The following is a 21,382-nucleotide window of genomic DNA, read 5'->3' as shown; positions in this document are numbered from 1 at the left end:
TTCCACCCTATATTTTACAGTCAGTAAGCACTTGTGACGAATCTCATAAGTAGGTCACACAACTCATACTGCTGAATCCAGAATAAAAAAAAAAAAAAAAACACTCCATTAATCCTTTTTGCCATCGTGGCTTGTAAAACGGTTTAAGGAGCGAACCAATCATTGTAAGCCGCATGTAAGGAACGGTTTTATAGAATGCAGAGTTTCAATGTCATATCAAATATTATAATAAATATCTGCAGGTTCTATGTGAGGGACCAACCTGGAAACCAAAATATCAAAGATCATACCGATGCAAAAAAAAAAAAAAAATAAAAAAAAAAAGGGGGGGGGGGGGGGATTACATTTAGTCTAAAAGCTCATTTGTCTTGTACGCGCTCACTTTGGTATTTTTTTACTTTATTATTCAGTTGGATTATTGAGTGGTGTTACGGTGCTAGACCCCCTAACGCTGTGATAAAATGTCATTGTTACATTTGTTTAGATCAGTGGTGGTCAACTCTCTTAATATGGGGGCCTCAAGGGTGGAAACGAACATCAAAGGGTCATACATAAAATGTAATGAATATTTCATCAGAACAGCAGACGATGTAGTCTGACCATCTCTTGTATTATGTCCATAGTCTGATGGCAGACACGATACAGGAGAAGAAGATGACCAGAGACGGCGGACACGATACAGGAGAAGAAGATGACCAGAGACGGCCGGACACGATACAGGAGAAGAAGATGACCAGAGACCGGCAGACACGATACAGGAGAAGAAGATGACCAGAGACGGCAGACACGATACAGGAGAAGAAGATGACCAGAGACGGCAGACACGATACAGGAGAAGAAGATGACCAGAGACGGCAGACACGATACAGGAGAAGAGATGACCAGAGACGGCAGACACGATACAGGAGAAGAAGATGACCAGAGACGGCAGACACGATACAGGAGAAGAAGATGACCAGAGACGGCAGACACGATACAGGAGAAGAAGATGACCAGAGACGGCAGACACGATACAGGAGAAGAAGATGACCAGAGACGGCAGACACGATACAGGAGAAGAAGATGACCCAGAGACGGCAGACACGATACAGGAGAAAGAAGATGACCAGAGACGGCAGACACGATACAGGAGAAGAAGATGACCAGAGACGGCAGACACGATACAGGAGAAGAAGATGACCAGAGACGGCAGACACGATACAGGAGAAGAAGATGACCAGAGACGGCAGACACGATACAGGAGAAGAAGATGACCAGAGACGGCAGACACGATACAGGAGAAGAAGATGACCAGAGACGGCAGACACGATACAGGAGAAGAAGATGACCAGAGACGGCAGACACGATACAGGAGAAGAAGATGACCAGAGACGGCAGACACGATACAGGAGAAGAAGATGACCAGAGACGGCAGACACGATACAGGAGAAGAAGATGACCAGAGACGGCAGACACGATACAGGAGAAGAAGATGACCAGAGACGGCAGACACGATACAGGAGAAAGAAGATGACCAGAGACGGCAGACACGATACAGGAGAAGAAGATGACCAGAGACGGCAGACACGATACAGGAGAAGAAGATGACCAGAGACGGCAGACACGATACAGGAGAAGAAGATGACCAGAGACGGCAGACACGATACAGAGAAGAAGATGACCAGAGACGGCAGACACGATACAGGAGAAAGATGACCAGAGACGGCAGACACGATACAGGAGAAGAAGATGACCAGAGACGGCAGACACGATACAGGAGAAGAAGATGACCAGAGACGGCAGACACGATACAGGAGAAGAAGATGACCAGAGACGGCAGACACGATACAGGAGAAGAAGATGACCAGAGACGGCAGACACGAAACAGGAAGAAGAAGAAGAAAGAGAAGAAGAAGAAGAAGAAGAAAGAAGAAGAAAAGAAGAAGAGAAGAAAGAAGAAAGAAGAAGAAGAAGAAGAAGAAGAAGAAGAAGAAGAAGAAGAAGAAGAAGAAGAAGAAGAAGAAGAAGAAGAAGAAGAAGAAGAAGAAGAAGAAAAGAAGAAGAAGAGAAGAAGAAAGAAGAAGAAAGAAGAAGAAGAAGAAGAAGAAGAAGAAGAAGAAGAAGAAGAAGAAGGAAAGAAGAAGAAGAAGAAGAAGAAGAAAGAGAAGAAGAAGAAAGAAGAAGAAGAAGAAGAAGAAGAAGAAGAAGAAAGAAGAAGAAGAAGAAAGAAGAAAAGAAGAAGAAGAAGAAGAAGAAGAAGAAGAAGAAGAAGAGAAGAAGAAGAAGAAGAAGAAGAAGAAGAAAGAAGAAGAAGAAAGAAGAAGAAGAAGAAAGAAGAAGAAGAAGATGACCAGAGACGGCAGACACGATACAGGAGAAGAAGAAGACCAGAGACGGCGGACACGATACGATACAGGAGAAGAAGAAGATGACCAGAGACGGCGGACACGATACAGGAGAAGAAGAAGATGACCAGAGACGGCGGACACGATACAGGAGAAGAAGAAGATGACCAGAGACGGCGGACACGATACAGGAGAAAAGAAGAAGATGACCAGAGACGGCGGACGCGATACAGGAGAAGAAGAAGATGACCAGAGACGGCGGACGCGATACAGGAGAAGAAGAGGATGACCAGAGACGGCGAACGTGATACAGGAGAAGAAGAAGACCAGAGGACGGCGGACACATACGATACAGGGAGAAGAAGAAGATGACCAGAGACGGCGGACACGATACAGGAGAAGACGACCAGAGACGGCGGACACGATACAGGACAAGAAAGATGACCAGAGACGGCGGACACGATACAGGAGAAGAAGATGACCAGAGACGGCAGACGCGATTACAGGAGAAGAAGGAAGATGACCAGAGACGGCGGACGCGATACAGAAGAAGAAGATGACCAGAGACGGCGGACACGATACAGGAGAAGAAGAAGAACAGACGGCGGACACGATACAGGAGAAGATGATGACCAGAGACGGCGGACACGAAACAGGAGGAGAAGTTGACCAGAGACGGCAGACGCAATACAGAAGAAGAAGAAGATGACCAGAGACGGCAGACACGATACGGGAAGAAGATGACCAGAGACGGCGGACACGATACAGGAGGAGAAGAAGATGACCAGAGACGGCGGACACGATACAGGAGAAGACCAGACACGGCGGACATGATACGTGGCAACTTCGGTCACTTTGCTAAACCAGTTTGCGGGAGAATAGCACTGGACCCTTTGCACAGGTAAGTACCCAATTTTTTAAAAAAGTCAGAAGCTACAGTATTTGTGCCTGCTGACTAAGAAAAAAATAAATGAAAAAATAGTCTTTAAGTAGGAGTTACATTTGTGGTCACTGCATTTTACTGGCAAAACCCCCCACTTTAACCACCAATACCGGCCTGCAGGCACTTACAAATAACGCCCCATATGACCCCTTTTTGGAAACCCACGGTCCAATGTATTTAGCATTTAATTTTGTATTACTGTGACCCGGGTAATAGTGTTACCATAGTTACCATGATGCCATAGTAACACTGTACTACTCTGGGGAGGTGATCACTGTTATAAGCAACCATTTTTTAGGAATAAAATCCATTTCATTCAGTGTGTACTATTGTGATTAGCAATTGCCGCAGTTAATCACATGGAAGACATGGGCTGCGATTGGTCCCATCTGTACCATGTGATCACTGACCATTCACAGCGCTCAAACATAATGGTAAATAATAAATGGTATAAAGGAAACCATTCATTGTACACAATTATGCAATTTGCTGCGATTGGTCACTGCATTCACATTGTACAGATGGGCTATGATCTGTCCCTTCCTGTATCATGTGATCACTGTGACCAATCAGAGACACCAACACAATGAATGAGATGAATGGAAACCATTAGGTACTCCGTGGATGACAGATCAATGTACCAGGCCGCTGTTGGTACCATGTGATCGCTGTGACCAATCACAGCAAAAACACCATGACAATTGGTACACAAAAAGGTTTCCATTCATCTCATGCATTGTCTGATTGGTCACAGTGATCACATGATGCCAACAGTGGCCCGGTACACTCATCTGTGTCTCGTAGAAGGGGTTAATGACACTTAAAAGAAACTTGGTCTTAAGGCATTTAGAAATTAGAGACAGCGGACAAGGATTAGAAGACATGGAGAAAAGCAGGGCGATCATATATAATAATATGTGAGCCTTCTATAATCAGCGGCTGTTTGCACAGAAGGGAATGCTGATGTGAGGATCCTGGGGATTACCGTGTGTGGAGACCGAAAAAAAAAAAAAAAAAAAAAGATTTCACATTCCTTCCCGACAGCCAAAATTTTCAGCCTAATTACCAAGAAAAGGGGATTTCAGCTTTTTCAAAGTGATGGACGTATCCAGCTCAAAGGAGACTTTAATGTTTTACAACTTATGTTCACTTCTAGAGGAGAAGACTTGGCGCCTAATTAGAATGTCATAGGAAGAAGAAGAAGAAGAAGAATGTGGCAATATATTACATTTTCTGTACGAGTTTTAGATCTCCTGCTGTGTGTCTGTCAAAGGGCTCATGTCAGACCGGTTTTGCCTTCCCCCTAGAAGACTAAAGGAATACAAAACCTGCTTGGAGCAGATGAAATGCACATTACAAAGCCATTGAATGAAAGCGGTGGAAATCCTCCAGCCAGAAAACGTGGTGGGACCTCAAGTTGCTACAGCTTTTAAATGCACATTTGTGAGAATCTCCGTGTGCGGTGAGCAAGCAATTTCAGTCTGGGAGAGGAGAGAGTACAACTGTGCAAGACTGAAAAGGAAGGCCAGTGGGAGGATTTAGGATCATATTCCATCAGAAGATGTAAGTTTACCAAGATGTAGAGACCACATACACTCACTGGCCACTTTATTAGGTCCCCCTTGCTAGTAGCGGGTTGGACCCCCTTTATTAGGCCCCCCTTGCTAGTAGCGGGTTGGACCCCCTTTATTAGGCCCCCCCTTGCTAGTAGCAGGTTGGACCCCCTTTACTAGGTCATCCTTGCTAGTAGCGGGTTGGACCCCCTTTACTAGGTCCCCCTTGCTAGTAGCGGGTTGGACCCCCTTTATTAGGTCCCCCTTGCTAGTAGCAGGTTGGACCCCCCTTGCTAGTAGCAGATTGGGCCCCCTTTATCAGGCCCACCTTGCTAGTACCCTGTTTCCCCAAAAATAACACCTAGCGTGATTTTCGGTGATGGCTGCAATATAGGCCCTGCCCCCAAATAAGCCCTAGTTAAAGTCCTTGTAGGTCTTATTTTCGGGGAAACAGGGTAGCGGGTTGGACCCCCTTTATTAGGTCCACCTTGCTAGTAGCAGGTTGGACTCCCTTTGGCCTTCATTCTTGGTGGCATAGATACAACAAGGTGTTGGAAATGTTCCTCCACATCCCAAAGGTGCTCTATTGGATGAGATGTGGTGAGTGTGGAGGCCATTGGAGGACAGGGACCTCATTGTCCAGTGATGAGATGATTGGAGGACAGGGACCTCATTGTCCAGTGCCGAGATGATTGGAGCTTTGTGACATGGTGCATTATCCTACTGGAAGGAGCCATCAGAAGATGGTGACACTGTAGTCATAAAGGGATGGACATGGTCAGCAACAATACTCCAGTAGGCCTCGGCGATTAAACCATGCTCAATTGGTACCAAGGGGCCCAAAGCGTTCCCATCCTCCACACCATTACACCCCCACCACCAGTCTGAACTGGCGATACCCCATCCCCCACACCATTACACCGCCACCACCAGCCTGAACTATTGATACAAGGCAGGATGGATCCATGCACCAAATTCTGACCCCAGCATATGAATGTCGGAGCTGAAATCCAGACTCCTTACACCAGGCAACGTTTTTCCAATCATCTATTATCCAATTTTGGTGATCCTGTGCCAATTGTAGCCTGTGTTTCCTGTTCTTAGCTGACAGGAGTGGCACCCGGTGTGGCCTTTTGCTGCTGTAGCCTGATTCAAGGTTGGATGTGTTGTGTTCAGAAAAGGTATTCTGCATCCCTTAGGTGTAATGAGGGGTTGAGTTACTGTTTTTTTTTATCGTCTGCCCATTTTCCTCCACACAACCGCCGCTCACTGGATATTTTCTCTTCTTCCCCACCATTTTCTGTAAACCCGAGAGATGGTTGTGTGTGAAAATCCCAGAAATACTCAGACCAGCCCCCGTCTGCCACCAACAACCATGCCACTAGAGATGGTCCCCCGATCCTGCCAGGAAGCAGACACTACAAACGGCTAATCACAGGCAGCGAGACCTTTCCCAATCTGCCGCTGCACAGATCGGGAAAGGTCTCACTGCCTGCGATTAGCAGCATCGGCTTCCTGGTGGGGTCGGGCGCGTGGGATTTCAAACATGCCTGAGCCCAACTCTACATGCCACGTTCAAAGTCGCCTAAATCCCCTTTCTTCCCCCATTCTGATGCTCGGTTTGAACTTCAGCAAGTCGTCTTCACCACCTCCAGATGCCTAAACACATTGAGTTGCTGCCGTGTAAACGGCCGATTAGCACTTTGTGTTACCAAGCAATTGAACAGGTGTACCTAATAAAGTGTCCGGTGAGTATTTGTCACGGAACGCATTGTACGGCTAAACCCAGACAATGCTTTGCAAACAGTCACAGCAGCTACACTGAAATGCATATATAGGGTGTACACAAGCTTATGTTATATTAGATACACAAACACACAACATTGTGTTATATTGCGGCACACATAAAACACATACAAGGAAAAAACTAAAAGCAGAAGGGACAGCAAAATAGTTTATTGAAGGTTAGTGAGTTAGTGACATGAAATGTGAAAAAGGAAGCCCAAGATTCCAGTGTGAGAAAGTCAATGAAGAGTTTCTATAGGGGTGAAGAAAGGCACTGCATTCTAGTCAGTCATTCCATGAACGGGGTGCAGTCGGGTCACTGCGCCGTGTATCCTCCTCTGTGCAGAGGGAGCGGAAAGGAAGCCGCAGGACATGCCAGGTCCTTCTCTCCAGAAACAAAACCAGACATTATTCATGGCCTAACCTCTCCTTTCACTAACTGTTCTACCGCATGGTGAAATCTAATGGCGAAACGTGAGATAGAGCAGAGGTCTGGGTGTCCATGGCGAGCGTACAGGAAGACGAGAGGGATTCAGCAAGCGCTGCAGAGCGAGGAAGAGGAGGAGAAGGAGGAAGAAGCTTCAGCAGAGAGGACCTAGTGCAGACAGCCGTGCCTTCTATCCATGGGGAGGAGTAGAGGAAGCAGGCTGGTGTGTCCCAGTGAGAGGAGATATATTCTATGATTCTAGAGGAGAAACAAGGACCGGGAGGGAGGGGGGATAGAAGGAGAGAGGCACAAAGCACAAGTGGTTAGTAACATAAGAAACCGTACAAATCTACCCATCATACTACACCTGAGGGGGGTGAAAACATTAATCGGGTTAATTTATCCCTGAAAATGTTTACTGTACATACAACTCGTTATCACAGCAATCCCTAAAAACTTGGACTTGAGCTTGGCCTTTAAAGTGGTTGTAAAGGCTTTATGCTTACCTGCATTGTGTACGGGTTTTGCACAGAGCAGCCCAGCTTCCTCCTCTTCTGGTGTCCCCCCACCAATTTCATTCTGGGGCTCCTGTAAAATAGCTCACCACAGCACAGCGCTGTTCATCTGACCTGCTACGTGTGAAGTACTGGCAGTCAGACTCTTACTTCATAAACATCTATACTATACTCCCAGGACGTCATCTTGTGACGAAACGTGTCGGCGGAGGGACGTACTGACATCACCGCGTTACTAAGATCCCAGAAGGACGGGTGGTTTATGCAAGCTGGCCGGCTTTTTAGTCCTTGCTTTTATATCTGCACTCCTTGGTACCTGTGAGAGTAGCGAGACGTCCGTTTGGCTTTTACCCCGCATGGAGCGAGATCTGGCATCAGGTTACTCCTCAGGATAAAAGGCCCTGGCTGGCCATCTGGTAAGCGTGTTTACTATGCGGTGGAGGTGCACTTTTGGTGTGTTGGAATAACCCATCACAATAATTAAATGGACACCTGACCATTTCCCCACCCCCCCCCATCTTGAAATTTGTTTAAGGTAGGCTTCTTTATAGCTGAGATTTTTAGTTTTTTGATCTTATTGAACATTTATTGATTTTATAGACATATACCTTCTGACCTAGATGGATTATCTTTTTAAGGTTGGTACCAGATCAGAGCATGCATTTTGTATATTAAACGATGTATTCAATTTGTTTTTTGTTGTTTTTTTTACATGTATTTACTTTGTATAATTGTTTGTTTTGATATACATTTCTTTTTATTGTCGCAAATCGGTCCACACCTACAGTGTTCATTGCAAAAGAATCTCCTGAGGAAGCCTTAATAGGCGAAACATGTAGAGATAACAATTTACACGTATAGTGGTACCTGTTACTGATCAATTTATCCTCGTTTATGGATTTTAATTGAATTTATATTTTTCTATATTTCTCCTTTTGTATATGTATGCGCTTAAAAAGTCCCAAAAACTTTATTTTCTGTGTTTTTCTACCTGACTATATGGGTTCAACTGATTGTTTCAATTGATATCCTGTGGACTTTTCTCTTTTTATATACAATTAGGCACTGAATGCATAGGGTCAGCGCAGCTCTTTACCTTTATCTACACTATAGTGTTGATTCACAGCAGAGGACAGCAGTTGGTGTTTAAGATGCACAGATGAGTAGACAGGAAGTGTTTACCATAAAACGCACAGGGCACCGGACTGCAAACCACAGCTGGACTTGTGTGAACCCAACCTCAAAGTCATCCCTGTTTTAGCCACTTGCTGACCCGCCACAGTACATATACTGCGGTGGGGCAGCACAATCACGTGCATGTCCACCCAACACGGCAGGTTGAGGATCCCGGTATTCAGGGATCATGTAGGTAGAAAACCGAGATGGTGGCATCTCCATTTTCTACCTACATTGAACCCGGCTGCGGACCAGGCCGGCACCCAGGTGAATCTTGGTGCATGCAGCCACGGGCTGTTTGCAAGCGGCGTCTCCTTCGCTCATCTTCCCCCGGTGATCATGTGTCATGCTATGCAATCACATCATCACAATGTCAAGAAAGCAGTTCATGAATTCATAACAGCTGTGTTTCTTACTCGCATTTAAAACGATCAAGTCAGGCACATAGAAACAGGACCATGTACTCTATGTCTCATGGTAGGATGGTAGCGGATGAAGTCATCTGAACGTAGCTCCTCCCCCCGCATAAGTTACGTCCAATGGGACATGGTCAGCAGGGATGCTCCACTGATGAAGTCACACTGGACATAACGAACAGGGGAAGGAGCTACAATCGGATGATGTCACCTGCTGCCCATCCTGAGACAGATCATTGCCCCGTTGATGAAGTCGTAATTGGACGCAACACGTACGGAGGGGGAGCTACATTCGGATGACGCGACCTGCTGCCATCCAGTGAGACGGAGCGAACATAGTACACCGTCCTGTTTATATGGCCAATTTGATAGTTTTAAATGCGAGGAGGAAAGTTTTATGCAATAAAGCCCAAGTTGTTTCAACAGAGAGCACTTAGATCTTTTTATTTACGCATTTCTGGGGGGATCGTTTGGAGATCTGGATTTGTATTCCTGACATACTTTACCCTTAAAAACATAGTTACATAGTAAGGTTGAAGACAACAGTCCATCCAGTTCAACCTGAGTGTCTACAACTGTCCCTACCCTCAAGGAGCCCACAATCCAAGGTCCCCATTCATATAGTAGGGCCAATTTACCTACCAGCATGTCTTTGGAGTGTGGGAGGAAACCGGAGTACCCGGAGGAAACCCACGCAGGCACAGGGAGAACATGCAAACTCCAGGCAGGTAGAGTAGTGGTCGGGATTCGAACCAGTGACCCTTTTTTACTTCTAGGAGAGATTGCTAATCACTACACCACTGTGCCACCCCACAACAGACACACGTTGACTTCCTGTTAGCTCAGGGGTCCATTAAGGTGAGCGAGCAAGCGTCTTGGAGGTGGAGGGATTGTCACGCATTACCTGCGTTTTTGGATCCGTTTCAATACATGGATGCCCTTTGCTGTTGCCGTTTGGGTTTTGTGGTTCACCCGATTGGCTATACAGACTTTCGTTTACTTCATATGGAACTTTTAGTGGCAATTCTTAAGTTTTAGGTGTTGTGAATACCCTTTATAAGTGTTCAGCCGACATACGATTTTAGGATTTTTTGGTTTATATTCCTGCTGATTGCATTTATTGCTACATAACAGCTGTGCTGCCTATAATGTGATTGGCCCACAGCTATCACATGGTACCTGGGCCAATCACAGCACCCTGTACCATGTGATTACCTGTTGCCAATCACAGATCAAGAGCGGTCATGAATGGTTAACCCATGCAAGACAGTAAAAATGTCCATTGTAACAAAATTTAAAAAATTTAAATAAATCCCTGGCGTTTCACGAAAAAAAAAAAAAAAAAAGTGTGAACGGGCCCTTAAAGTCAGCAGCTACAAATACTGCAGCTGCTGACTTTAAAAAAAAAAAAAAAAGGACACTCACCTGTCCCAGGGTCCGGCAATGTCGGCACCCGAGACCGAACCGTCCCTTGGATGCTACTGTCGCCATCTTCGCTGTGGGAATCAGGAAATTAAGCCTTTGCGGCTTCACTTTCCGGTTCCCTACCTCGCAGAGCAATCTAAATGGTCCGTGCCGTCTCTGGGACCCGTGTGTGTCCCAGGAGACAGGGCGGCGGGACGGGAAGAGGCATAGACTCCCGTGGGAATCTATGCTCAGAAGTGGGTGCAAATACCTGTCTTAGACAGGTATCTGCACCCCCCCCTCTCCCCTGAAAGGTGCCAAATGTAAGCAGAGGTTACATTTTTGTGTGAGCCTCCACTTTAAGAGGGTTTTGGGAAAATGATAGCAAGGCAAACTGATGCCAGCACAGAAGCGATTGGCGTTCAGCCAGGATGTTCTATAATTTCTTTGTAAAGCATGCATGGGTATGAGCAGAGCAGGCAAAGCAATGGCAGCCCAGAGATGGGGGGAGGGGGCACAATGGACGATACAGATATACACAGCAAGGGAAGGGCAGCAAGAGCCACATGTATTTGTATGATCACCCCCATCATGGCCCAGGTCAGAGGCTGCTCTCTAGCACATCTCCTATCCCTCATTGTCAGGAAGTATTAGAATATCACTTTCTGGCTGGGAATCTGTCTGCCTCTGCATTTATGGCTTTACCTCCTATGCCTATAAATAAAAACACTTCCTGTCTGCTCATCTGTGCTTCCTAATCACCAACTGCTGTCCTCCGCTGTGAAAACCGCATGAATAGACTCTACAGACGTTTATTGAATACGAGTCCGACAATACTTCACATGTAGGAGGTCAGATTAACAGCCATGTGCTGTGGAGAGCGATTTTACAGGAGCCCCAGAAGGAAAGCACTGAGCATGTGCAGGGATCCCATTCACAACCTGGGGTGCAACTAAAGCAATCAACCGAATTATCAAATATTTGGATGAGAGGTTTTCCCCTCCGTGTCCCATCACTGAAGTTCCAATACATACACTATATTACCAAAAGTATTGGGGCGCCTACCTTTACACGTACACTAGCTTTAATGACATCCAAGTCTTGGTCCGGAGGGTTCAATATTGGGTTGGCCCACCCTTTGCAGCTATAACAGCTTCACCTCTTCTGGGAAGGCCGTCCACAAGGTTTAGGAGATGTGTCTATGGGAATGTTTGACCGTTCTTCCAGAAGAGCATTTGAGAGGTCAGACACCAACGTTGGACGAGAAGGTCTACATCTGTAATTCATCCCAAAGGGGTTCCATCGGGTTGAGGTCAAGTCTGTGCAGAAGAGTCATGTTCCTCCACCCCAAACTCTCCTAGCCATGTCTTTATGGACCTTGCTTTGTGCACTGGTCCAAATCATTTGGTGGTGGGGGGTTGTTTTTCAGGGGCTGGGTTTGGCCCCCTTAGTTCCAGTGAAGGGAACTCTTAAGGCGTCAGCATACCAAGACATTTTGCACAATTTCATTCTCCCAACTTTGTGGGAACAGTTTGAGGATGACCCCTTCCTGTCCCAACATGACTGCTCACCAGTGCACAAAGCAAGCTTTATAGACATGGATGAGAGAGTTTGGGGTGGAGGAACTGGCCTGCACAGAGTCCTGTCCTCAACCTGATAGAACACCTCTGGGATGAATTTAAGAGGAGACTGCGAGACAGGCCTTCTTGTCCAACATCAGTGCCTGACCTCACAAATACATTTCTGGAAGAATGGTCAAACATTCCCATAGACACCCTCCTAAACCTTGTGGACGGCCTTCCCAGAAGAGTTGAAGCTGTTGTAGCCAACTCAATATTGAACCCTCCGGACTAAGACTGGGTTGCCATTAAAGTTCATGTGCGTGTAAAGGCGGGTGTCCCAATACTTTTGGTAATATAGTGAATGTGTAGGATCGAGAGGAGGTTTTGTAGGAACCGATTTCCAATATACACTCACCAGCCACTATTAGGTACACCTGTTAAATTGTTTGGTAACACAAATTGCTAATCAGCCATTTACACGGCAGCAGTTCAAAGCATTTAGGCATCTAGACGTGGTGAAGACAACTTTCTGAAGTTCAAACCGAGCATCAGAACAGGGAAGAAGAGATTGAAGTGACTTTGAACGTGGCATGGTTGTTGGTGGCAGACGGGCCGGTCAGAGTATTTCTGGGATTTTCACATACAACCATCTCTCGGGATTACAGAGAATGGTGGGGGGGGAAAAAAAAAGAGAAAATATCCAGTGAGCGGCAGTTCTGTGGAGGAAAATGCCTTGTTGATGTCAGAGGAGAATGGGCAGACTGGTCCCAGACGATAAAAAGGCAACAGTAACTAAAAATAACCACTTGTTACAACCAAGGTATGCATAACACCATCTCTGAACGCACAACACATCCAACCTTCAAGCAGATGAGTTACAGCAGCAGAAGACCCCACCGGGTGCCACTCCTGTCAGCTAAGAACAGAAAATGAGGCTACAATTGGCACAGGATCACCAACATTGGATGATAGAAGATTGGAAAAACGTTGCCTGGTCTAATGAGTCTGGATTTCATCTGCGACATTCAGATGGTGGAGTCAGAATTTGGCACCATGGATCCATCCTGCCTTGTACTAATAGTTCAGGTTGGTGATGTAATGGTGTGGGGGATATGGTATGACCGGTTCAGGCTGGTGGTGGGGGGTGTAATGGTGTGGGGGATGGGGTATCACCGGTTGAGGCTGGTAGTGGGGGTGTAATGGTGTGGGGGATGTGGTATGACTGGTTCAGGCTGGTGGTGGGGGTGTAATGGTGTGGGGGATGGGGTATCACCGGTTGAGGCTGGTAGTGGGGGTGTAATGGTGTGGGGGATGTGGTATGACTGGTTCAGGCTGGTGGTGGGGGTGTAATGGTGTGGGGGATGGGGTATGACCGGTTCAGGCTGGTGGTGGGGGTGTAATGGTGTGGGGGATGGGGTATGACCGGTTCAGGCTGGTGGTGGGGGTGTAATGGTGTGGGGGATGTGGTATGACCGGTATCAGGCTGGTGGTGGGGGTGTAATGGTGTGGGGGATGGGGTATGACCGGTTCAGGCTGGTAGTGGGGGATGTGGTATGACTGGTTCAGGCTGGTGGTGGGGGTGTAATGGTGTGGGGGATGGTGTATGACCGGTTCAGGCTGGTGGTGGGGGTGTAATGGTGTGGGGGGATGTGGTATGACTGGCTCAGGCTGGTGGTGGGGGGTGTAATGGTGTGGGGGATGTGGTATGACTGGTTCAGGCTGGTGGTGGGGGTGTAATGGTGTGGGGGATGGGGTATGACCGGTATCAGGCTGGTGGTGGGGGTGTAATGGTGTGGGGGATGGGGTATGACCGGTATCAGGCTGGTGGTGGGGGTGTAATGGTGTGGGGGATGTGGTATGACCGGTATCAGGCTGGTGGTGGGGGTGTAATGGTGTGGGGGATGTGGTATGACCGGTATCAGGCTGGTGGTGGGGGTGTAATGGTGTGGGGGATGTGGCATGACTGGTTCAGGCTGGTGGTGGGGGTGTAATGGTGTGGGGGATGTGGTATGACTGGTTCAGGCTGGTGGTGGGGGTGTAATGGTGTGGGGGATGGGGTATGACCGGTATCAGGCTGGTGATGGGGGTGTAATGGTGTGGGGGGTGGGGTATGACCGGTTCAGGCTGGTGGTGGCGGTGTAATGGTGTGGGGGATGTGGTATGACTGGTTCAGGCTGGTGGTGGGGGTGTAATGGTGTGGGGGATGTGGTATGACTGGTTCAGGCTGGTGGTGGGGGTGTAATGGTGTGGGGGGGGGGGGGATATTTTCTTGGCATACTTTGGACCCCTTAGTACCAATTGAGCATGGTTTATACACCACGGCCTACCTGAGTATTGTTGCTGACCATGTCCATCCCTTTATGGCTACAGTGTCCCCATCTTCTGATGGCTCCTTCCAGCAGGATAATGCACCAGGTCACAAACCTCCAATCATCTCACCACTGGACAATGAGGTCCCTGTCCTCCAATGGCCTCCACACTCACCACATCTCATCCAATAGAGCACCTTTGGCAGGTGGTGAAATCTGCAACAACTGTGTGATGTTATGATGTCACTATGGAGCAAAATCTCTGAGGAATGTTTCCAACACCTCGTTTTTATCTATTCCACAAAGTATGAAGGCAAAAGGGGGTCCAACCTGCTACTAGTAAGGTGTACCCAATAAAGTGGCCAGTGAGTGTGTATGTCTAGGATAGAGGAGAGAAGGTTTTGTAGGAACTGATTTCCGACATATACTCAGGAGTTAAACGTTCACAACCTGAGACCCATCAACCCAATCCCTGTACGCTGCATGTGGACCAGGAGGAAGGAAAGAAAAACTTACAGAACACAAATTTGCTTAACCCAGAACTCCAGTCAGCAAATCATTGATGACCTCTTTGCCACCCAATGTTTTCGGCAAAACAATCCCATCACCTGACTGCTTGGTTCTCCTCCTTCCCCATCCTAAGGACCATGAAGCCCGCCCTCTGCATTAGGTACTATGTGTCCCACAATACCTTAAAGCGAAACTGCATCCAAAAAGGGGAAGTTCTACTCTTATGTTTGGGAAATTTGTTTTTTTTTGGGGGGGGGGGGGGGGGTACCAGTGATCTGAGGTGGAAGTTTGGCCTCCTTCTGGAACACCTCACAGGTCTCAGAAGGCTGTGGGACCAATCACAAAGCACGGCTCGCGCATGTGCAGTTAGAACCTGGCTGTGTATCCACAAGGCTTTACTGCCAGGTTCTCCCTTCTGTGAAGAGGCCGGCCCCTGAAGTCGAGTGAAGAATCAACTCAGGTGAGGACATGGCTGGATCCGGGTGAGATCTGCCTTGTTTACATAGATCAACAGATCCATGGGACCCACTAATGAGCTCCCACTGCATAGACTCACAGCAGGAGCGAGCTGCCGACGGCACGCACTCACGTTCAATATCCAGACGTGCAGAAAAACACACACATACATTTACTGCTACAGGGTGGCTCCACAGGAGCATGTGTATAATTAATATGTACGTATGTATGTATGTATGTATGTATGTATGTATGTATGTATGTATGTATGTATGTAATGGGTTTGAAACACTGCCAGCGGGTCCAGGAGCAGCAGAGTTTGGGCAGAAAAACATGTTTGCCAAGTGCCTAAAAGCTAATGCATTGATCATTAATGCATTTCCATAGCCAGAATAAATGTATTCTGGCCAATGAAATGCATTAACACCCAATAGCTTGACACCTAAAAAAGTGCATAGCAGCTCTGCAAGAGTCAGGCGTTATTTCTGCAAAAATGCTGCAGTCTTCTAGGAGAGCTAAATAAATGTCCGGTGTGCATGAGGCCTTAAAGTGATTGTAAAGGCAGAAGGTGCATTCTATGCATTAAGATAAAAGGCCTTGTGTACCAGCCCCCAACTGTCAGCTCCCCCCCCCCCCCCCTTACCCGAGCCCCATTTCAGCCCACAAGTCCTTTGGCTGTCCGGGACTCCCCTCCTGATTGGCTGAGACACAGCAGTGGAGTCATTGGCTAACTGACTTTGATGGACACGAGGGGGGAGAGAAAGAGGCAGCACCTCCATATCTCATTGGACACAGAGCTACAGCTCAGCTGACCCCATAGCACTCGACAGGAAGGGAGGTGCCTGGAGCACCAAAGAGGGATCATTACAGAGCAGACAAGTATAACATGTTATAAATAAAAAAAAAAAAAAAAAACACCCAAACAAGGACCCTTACAATCACTTTAAAGTGGTTGTAAAGTCTAAACATTTTTATTTTCATGCATTCCTTGTATGAAGTAAAAAAAAAATATTTAGGCGTCAGCCCCCACACACACACACACACACACACACACACACACACACACACACACACACACACACACACACACACACACACACACACACACACACACACACACACACACACACACACACGCCCCCGTACGATCCAGCACCGTGCACATCTGCAGATCTCCTCTCCCCTCACGCTACAGGTCACAGGGAGCCGTTTGCCCTCATTCAAGGCCACACAGGGAGTGAGGCCAAATCCCGCTGTGTCAATGGACTCGGCATGGGGACTCGGGTGCGCACGAGTGGCCCCATGGGAAGCGGCTTCCCATGGGGGCACTGGCCAGGAGCGCCGGCGGGGGACCCCAAAAGGGAAGGTTCCCGGCCACCTTGTGAGATTCCACTGCACAAAGTAGGCAAATATAGACACGGTTTGTTAAAAAAAAAAAATATATATATAATAATAATAATAATATTATAATAATAATATGTAATGTACCTTTAGAATCCCTTTAAAGCAGGACAACATTTTCTGCAGATGGCTGCAAGCACTATATAAAGCACTCAAGCAGACAAAAAAAAAAAAAAACTAACATTTAATGGCGACAGGACACCCCTAAGCTAATCCAGGTAAATGAAAATGTACAAGTTGGAGTTCTACTTAAATCATGGTGAAATAGTGCAATGATTGCTCGGTATAGTGAAAAGCACGTGTACACATGGAGCATCTGTCAGATTTTCGTTTATCTATCTATAGTTTAGATGATTAAAGTGGAGGCGCACACACACACACACACACACACACACACACACCCAGATGACAGGAAGCCGAGACGCTGAGCCTGTGTGGTTTAAATTATTAATCAGCAATCCAAGAGAGAAAAAAATAAAAAATAAAATCTGCTGCCCGATTCTCTGGGTTATGGCATATACCACATAAATAAAGTCCGCTTACTGCCGAATGTGCCATGAACATGAAGTTTTCATTCAGGCTGGCCCTTTTCAGCACCAAGTCACTAAATGACATCACTGTGCAATGAGGCAGAGCTTATCGAGGACCGCTATTGGAACGTCATGTCCCCTTCAGAGCTGTATAAACAGACCCCTTGGCTGGATTCATGCAAGCAGCAAAAAAAAGAAAAAGAAAAGAACTTAGCAGGTGGCACCAACCTTCACCAAGCATCTCCTAAACGGACAGGGTTGATGTAGGATACATACAAGCAGTTAAAGTAAAATTAAAAAGCTAAAATAATAAATATATATTGCAAACAGGCAGGTCCTTTATTTCAGAAGAGCCATGCAAAGTCTCCTCTGCAATAAAATACACCTACCTGCCTAAAACTGCAAAATGTGCATGCAGAGCTCCCTTTACATTTCCAGCGCAGTGCTTGTGAGAGCAGGAAGTGACGTCACCTCGCACCGGCCAATCAAATCGTCTGAAGACGGAGGAGAAGTTCCACTTTAAGGGTCAATCCTCTCCTTAGTAAACTGTACTGCCAGGTATGTGATCTGGCAAGTGGCAGAACGCTGCACCAGAAAACCTCCTACCCAAGAATCTTCACACTCCGAGGTTCAAGCTCATATATATATACGGTGCGGGAAACAGCAAATCCCGAGCGTTTCCCAAACCGCAGTGAAATGGCACTCTGTTTATGCGATCTGCCCCTGGTGTCAAGGTAAATAGCACCCCAAAACAGATGGCAAAATTATGCAAGAATTAATCACACGCAACCCGATTCCGGTGCAGCATAAAAAAAAAAAAAAAAAAAAAAAAAAGGATACCTGCGCCTTCTTTGTCCTGTTCAGTGCAAATTGAGCCCATACAAAATGAATGGGCTCAAATTGCACTGTAAAGAAACGCGATTTGAACAGGAATGCGGTGCGATTCCTATCCAAATCACATGCGGTGTCCCACAAGTGTGAACCCAGGCCAAGTGTCATAAATCAGGAAAGTGTTACAGAACTACGTACCTGAAGCGCCAATCTCTCCTGTGCCATGTTCACCATTAGCAACCACTGCTTTCGCTAGACAAAAAAAAAAGAAAAAAAAAAAAAAAAAAAGTTAATTCTTCAATTCTGTGAAGCCGCAATTTATTTTTTTCTATTATAAAAAGGGACGATGAAATTAAAGTTATACTGAGGAGTAAAAATAGAACATGAAAATAGTAATCACTGAAAGACTGCTTCATTGTGGATGGTGCAGGGGGAAGGTTTGATGTCCGCTGGCCCCCCATGAACATCCCACCTTAACCCCTCTTTAACCACTTTTGGTTTAGGAGTTTAAATCAGTATTTTTCTGCCAGAAAATAACCCCCAAACATTTTCTTTAGCAGAGACACCGGGGAATAAAATGACAATTGTTGCAATTTATGCCACACAGTATTTGTGCAGCGATATAGATGTAGGGATATAGAGACCCTAGAGAATAAAATGGCAGTTGTTGCAATAATTTTAAGTCAGGGCATACATACAGAGGCAAGGCTACCCGGGTCAAAAAGCAGAAGGTCTTAAATCGGGGGTTAATTCTAAAAATAATAACTGTATTGGATTTCATAGATTGTACAGAAGATAATTCATAGACTATAGATATCTTGGCAAGCACACACACTACTACAAAAGTAAAAACAAAAAACAAACAAGCGTAGTGTTCTGAAAACAGAAAAGCAGGAAAAACATAATACAAATAAAAGCTACACTACTTATCTAGCGAAACGCGTTGACATCACTACAGTTATGCGATTCCAGCCACGAAATGACCATCTGATCACCCACTTCTACCAAAGAGACCCTTCACTACGAGTTAAAACTGAACCCCCATCTCAGCACTGATCTAGCGAGCCAAGATAAACAGCTGAACCCATGGGATGGTAATGTACGGACACAAGCGTCCGTGAAACAGCTGATTTGACTGCTAATGTCCTAAAGCATATCACGTGAAATACATACACACACACACACACACATATACATATATACACACACTATATATATATATATATATATATATATATATATACACACACACACACACATATATATATACACATATATATATGTATGTATGTATGTATGTATGTATGTATGTATGTATGTATGTATGTATGTATGTATGTATGTATGTATGTATATATATATATATATATATATATATATATATATATATATATTATATAAATATATATATATATATATATATATATTTTATATATTATATTATGTTATATAATATATATTATGTTATATAATATATATTATATTATATAATATATATTATATTATATAATATATATTATATTATATTATATAATATATATATAATATATATTATATAGTATAGTATAGTATAGTAGAATATATGTATATATACACACATATACATATAACATTTTTTTGGGTGGATGCAGCATCTGTCCCGACGCCTCCACGGTCCCCGAGAACTGAGCGATCAGCGGTGGTTCTCAGAGCTCCCTGAGCAGAGAGCTGCTGACTGTCAGTCACCGCTGATCTACTCTTTGGTCGCCTCTGGGACTAGTAGGGCACACGGTTGGATCATTTCTCGGGTGAGCCGATGGAAACTGTATGCCCAAGAAACACCGGCAAGCAGCGGGCAGGGGAGGGGATCCCCTCCTGCCACTTCTGAAAGCGCGGGATGCTTTCAGGAGAAAGCCAGCCACCGGCTGTAAATAATACCGGGGGGTTTTGGCCGATATCTTCAGCTATAATCCTGGAACACCACTTGAAAGCAGCAGTGTATATACACGTATTGTGGTCTTGAAGTGGCCAATATCACTTTAGGCAATTTCCACAGTCAATGAAATGGACCGGTCACATGATTAAACCAATAAAAAAAAAAGGGAGGGCAATCTAATTGGATGATGACAGTAATCAGAAGAGTGTTTCTGGCTTACATAACCCACAGAAGCATCGGAAAAAACCCCACAAATAAAAGGTGCGGCTCAATGCTGAATTACAGGCGAGCGCACACCCAAGTGAGAAGCTTGCCGTCACCATAACCACCACCAGGACACCGACTTACGCTCTGCTTGGCCTCCATCGGAGAGTTTGTTCTTTGGTTCTGCATCGTCGTCATCCAGCAATGGAACATAGTCCGTCTTATCGCAGGTCTCCCCGATGACATCGTCATAGGGCTCCGCCTCCAGCGAGCTGATGAAGTCCCGCTTGATTTCTGGTTCGATATCCAGGGGAGCGTCTCTCAGGGCGTCACCGAGTTCCAGGTCAGCCATTGTCTACTTCTAGATCTACGGAGATAAAAACATGGGAGGCATTTCAAAAAAATGGGACCCACCTCTGCATAGCAAAACACTTCAAATGTAACGATCAACAATTGTGTACTCAAGAGACAAAGAAAAAAAAGAAAAGAAAAAAAAAAAAAAAAAAAAAAAACACACAACACTACAAAAAAACATTTTGTCTGGAGTTTAAATCGACGGTAATTGAAAGTAAACGCCACCAAAAGACCCCTCTTCCCCCCCCCCCACACACACACTTTTCACATTTGTATTTATCATTTTCCTTCCACTTCACAATGATGTGCCACTTTGTGTTGCTCAATCATATAATAATTGTATTTAACATTTATTTAAATGTTTTTGGTTGTAACATGACTAAAAAGGTGGAACATGTCAAGGGGTGTGAATACTTTTCCCAAGGCACTGTGTACACACACTTAATAATCTTAAACGTTACAATATATATTTTATCTACTTTATTACATATATCACCCCCTCCCCCCTCATACTGCCACATACTTGACAGCAAAAGTCAAAAAGTTAAACTGGATGCAAAGTGAGAATGAAATTGCAGCACACCCACCCCCCCCCCCCAAATCTCCTTCGCTCAGATTAAGCCACGCTGCCATAAAAATAGACATAATTCCAAATGATGGCGCAGCTGCTGAAAGGAGCCCCATTTAGAACATGCAGAAAGAGCAGAGATCTAAATCTTAATATAGAGGCCGTCCGTCTCACACTAATCCAAAGAGATTGTGGCTCA

The 21,382-nt window shown here is 45.6% G+C and overlaps 1 protein-coding gene across 9 annotated transcripts in view; it reads right to left on the bottom strand.

The window, feature by feature from the left end:
* Positions 1–20,628, bottom strand: part of MAP4 (microtubule associated protein 4) — a gene marked incomplete at its 5' end in the record, with an annotated part of 147,157 nt that extends 126,529 nt beyond the window's left edge. For all 9 annotated transcript variants that reach the window (XM_077493579.1, XM_077493581.1, XM_077493582.1 and 6 more), the window contains 2 exon segments: positions 18,341–18,394; positions 20,406–20,628. In XM_077493579.1, the coding sequence (XP_077349705.1) occupies positions 18,341–18,394; positions 20,406–20,613 (262 nt within the window).
* Between the last annotated feature and the right edge of the window lie 754 nt (positions 20,629–21,382).

The sequence above is a fragment of the Lithobates pipiens genome, unplaced genomic scaffold, assembly GCF_037356315.1.
Source record: "Lithobates pipiens isolate NorthernLeopardFrog02 unplaced genomic scaffold, aLitPip1_a1.2 Scaffold_19, whole genome shotgun sequence".
NCBI classification, from domain to species: domain Eukaryota; kingdom Metazoa; phylum Chordata; class Amphibia; order Anura; family Ranidae; genus Lithobates; species Lithobates pipiens.
The sequence above is the reverse complement of the archived record's forward strand: the minus strand, read 5'-3'. Positions and strand labels throughout refer to the sequence as shown.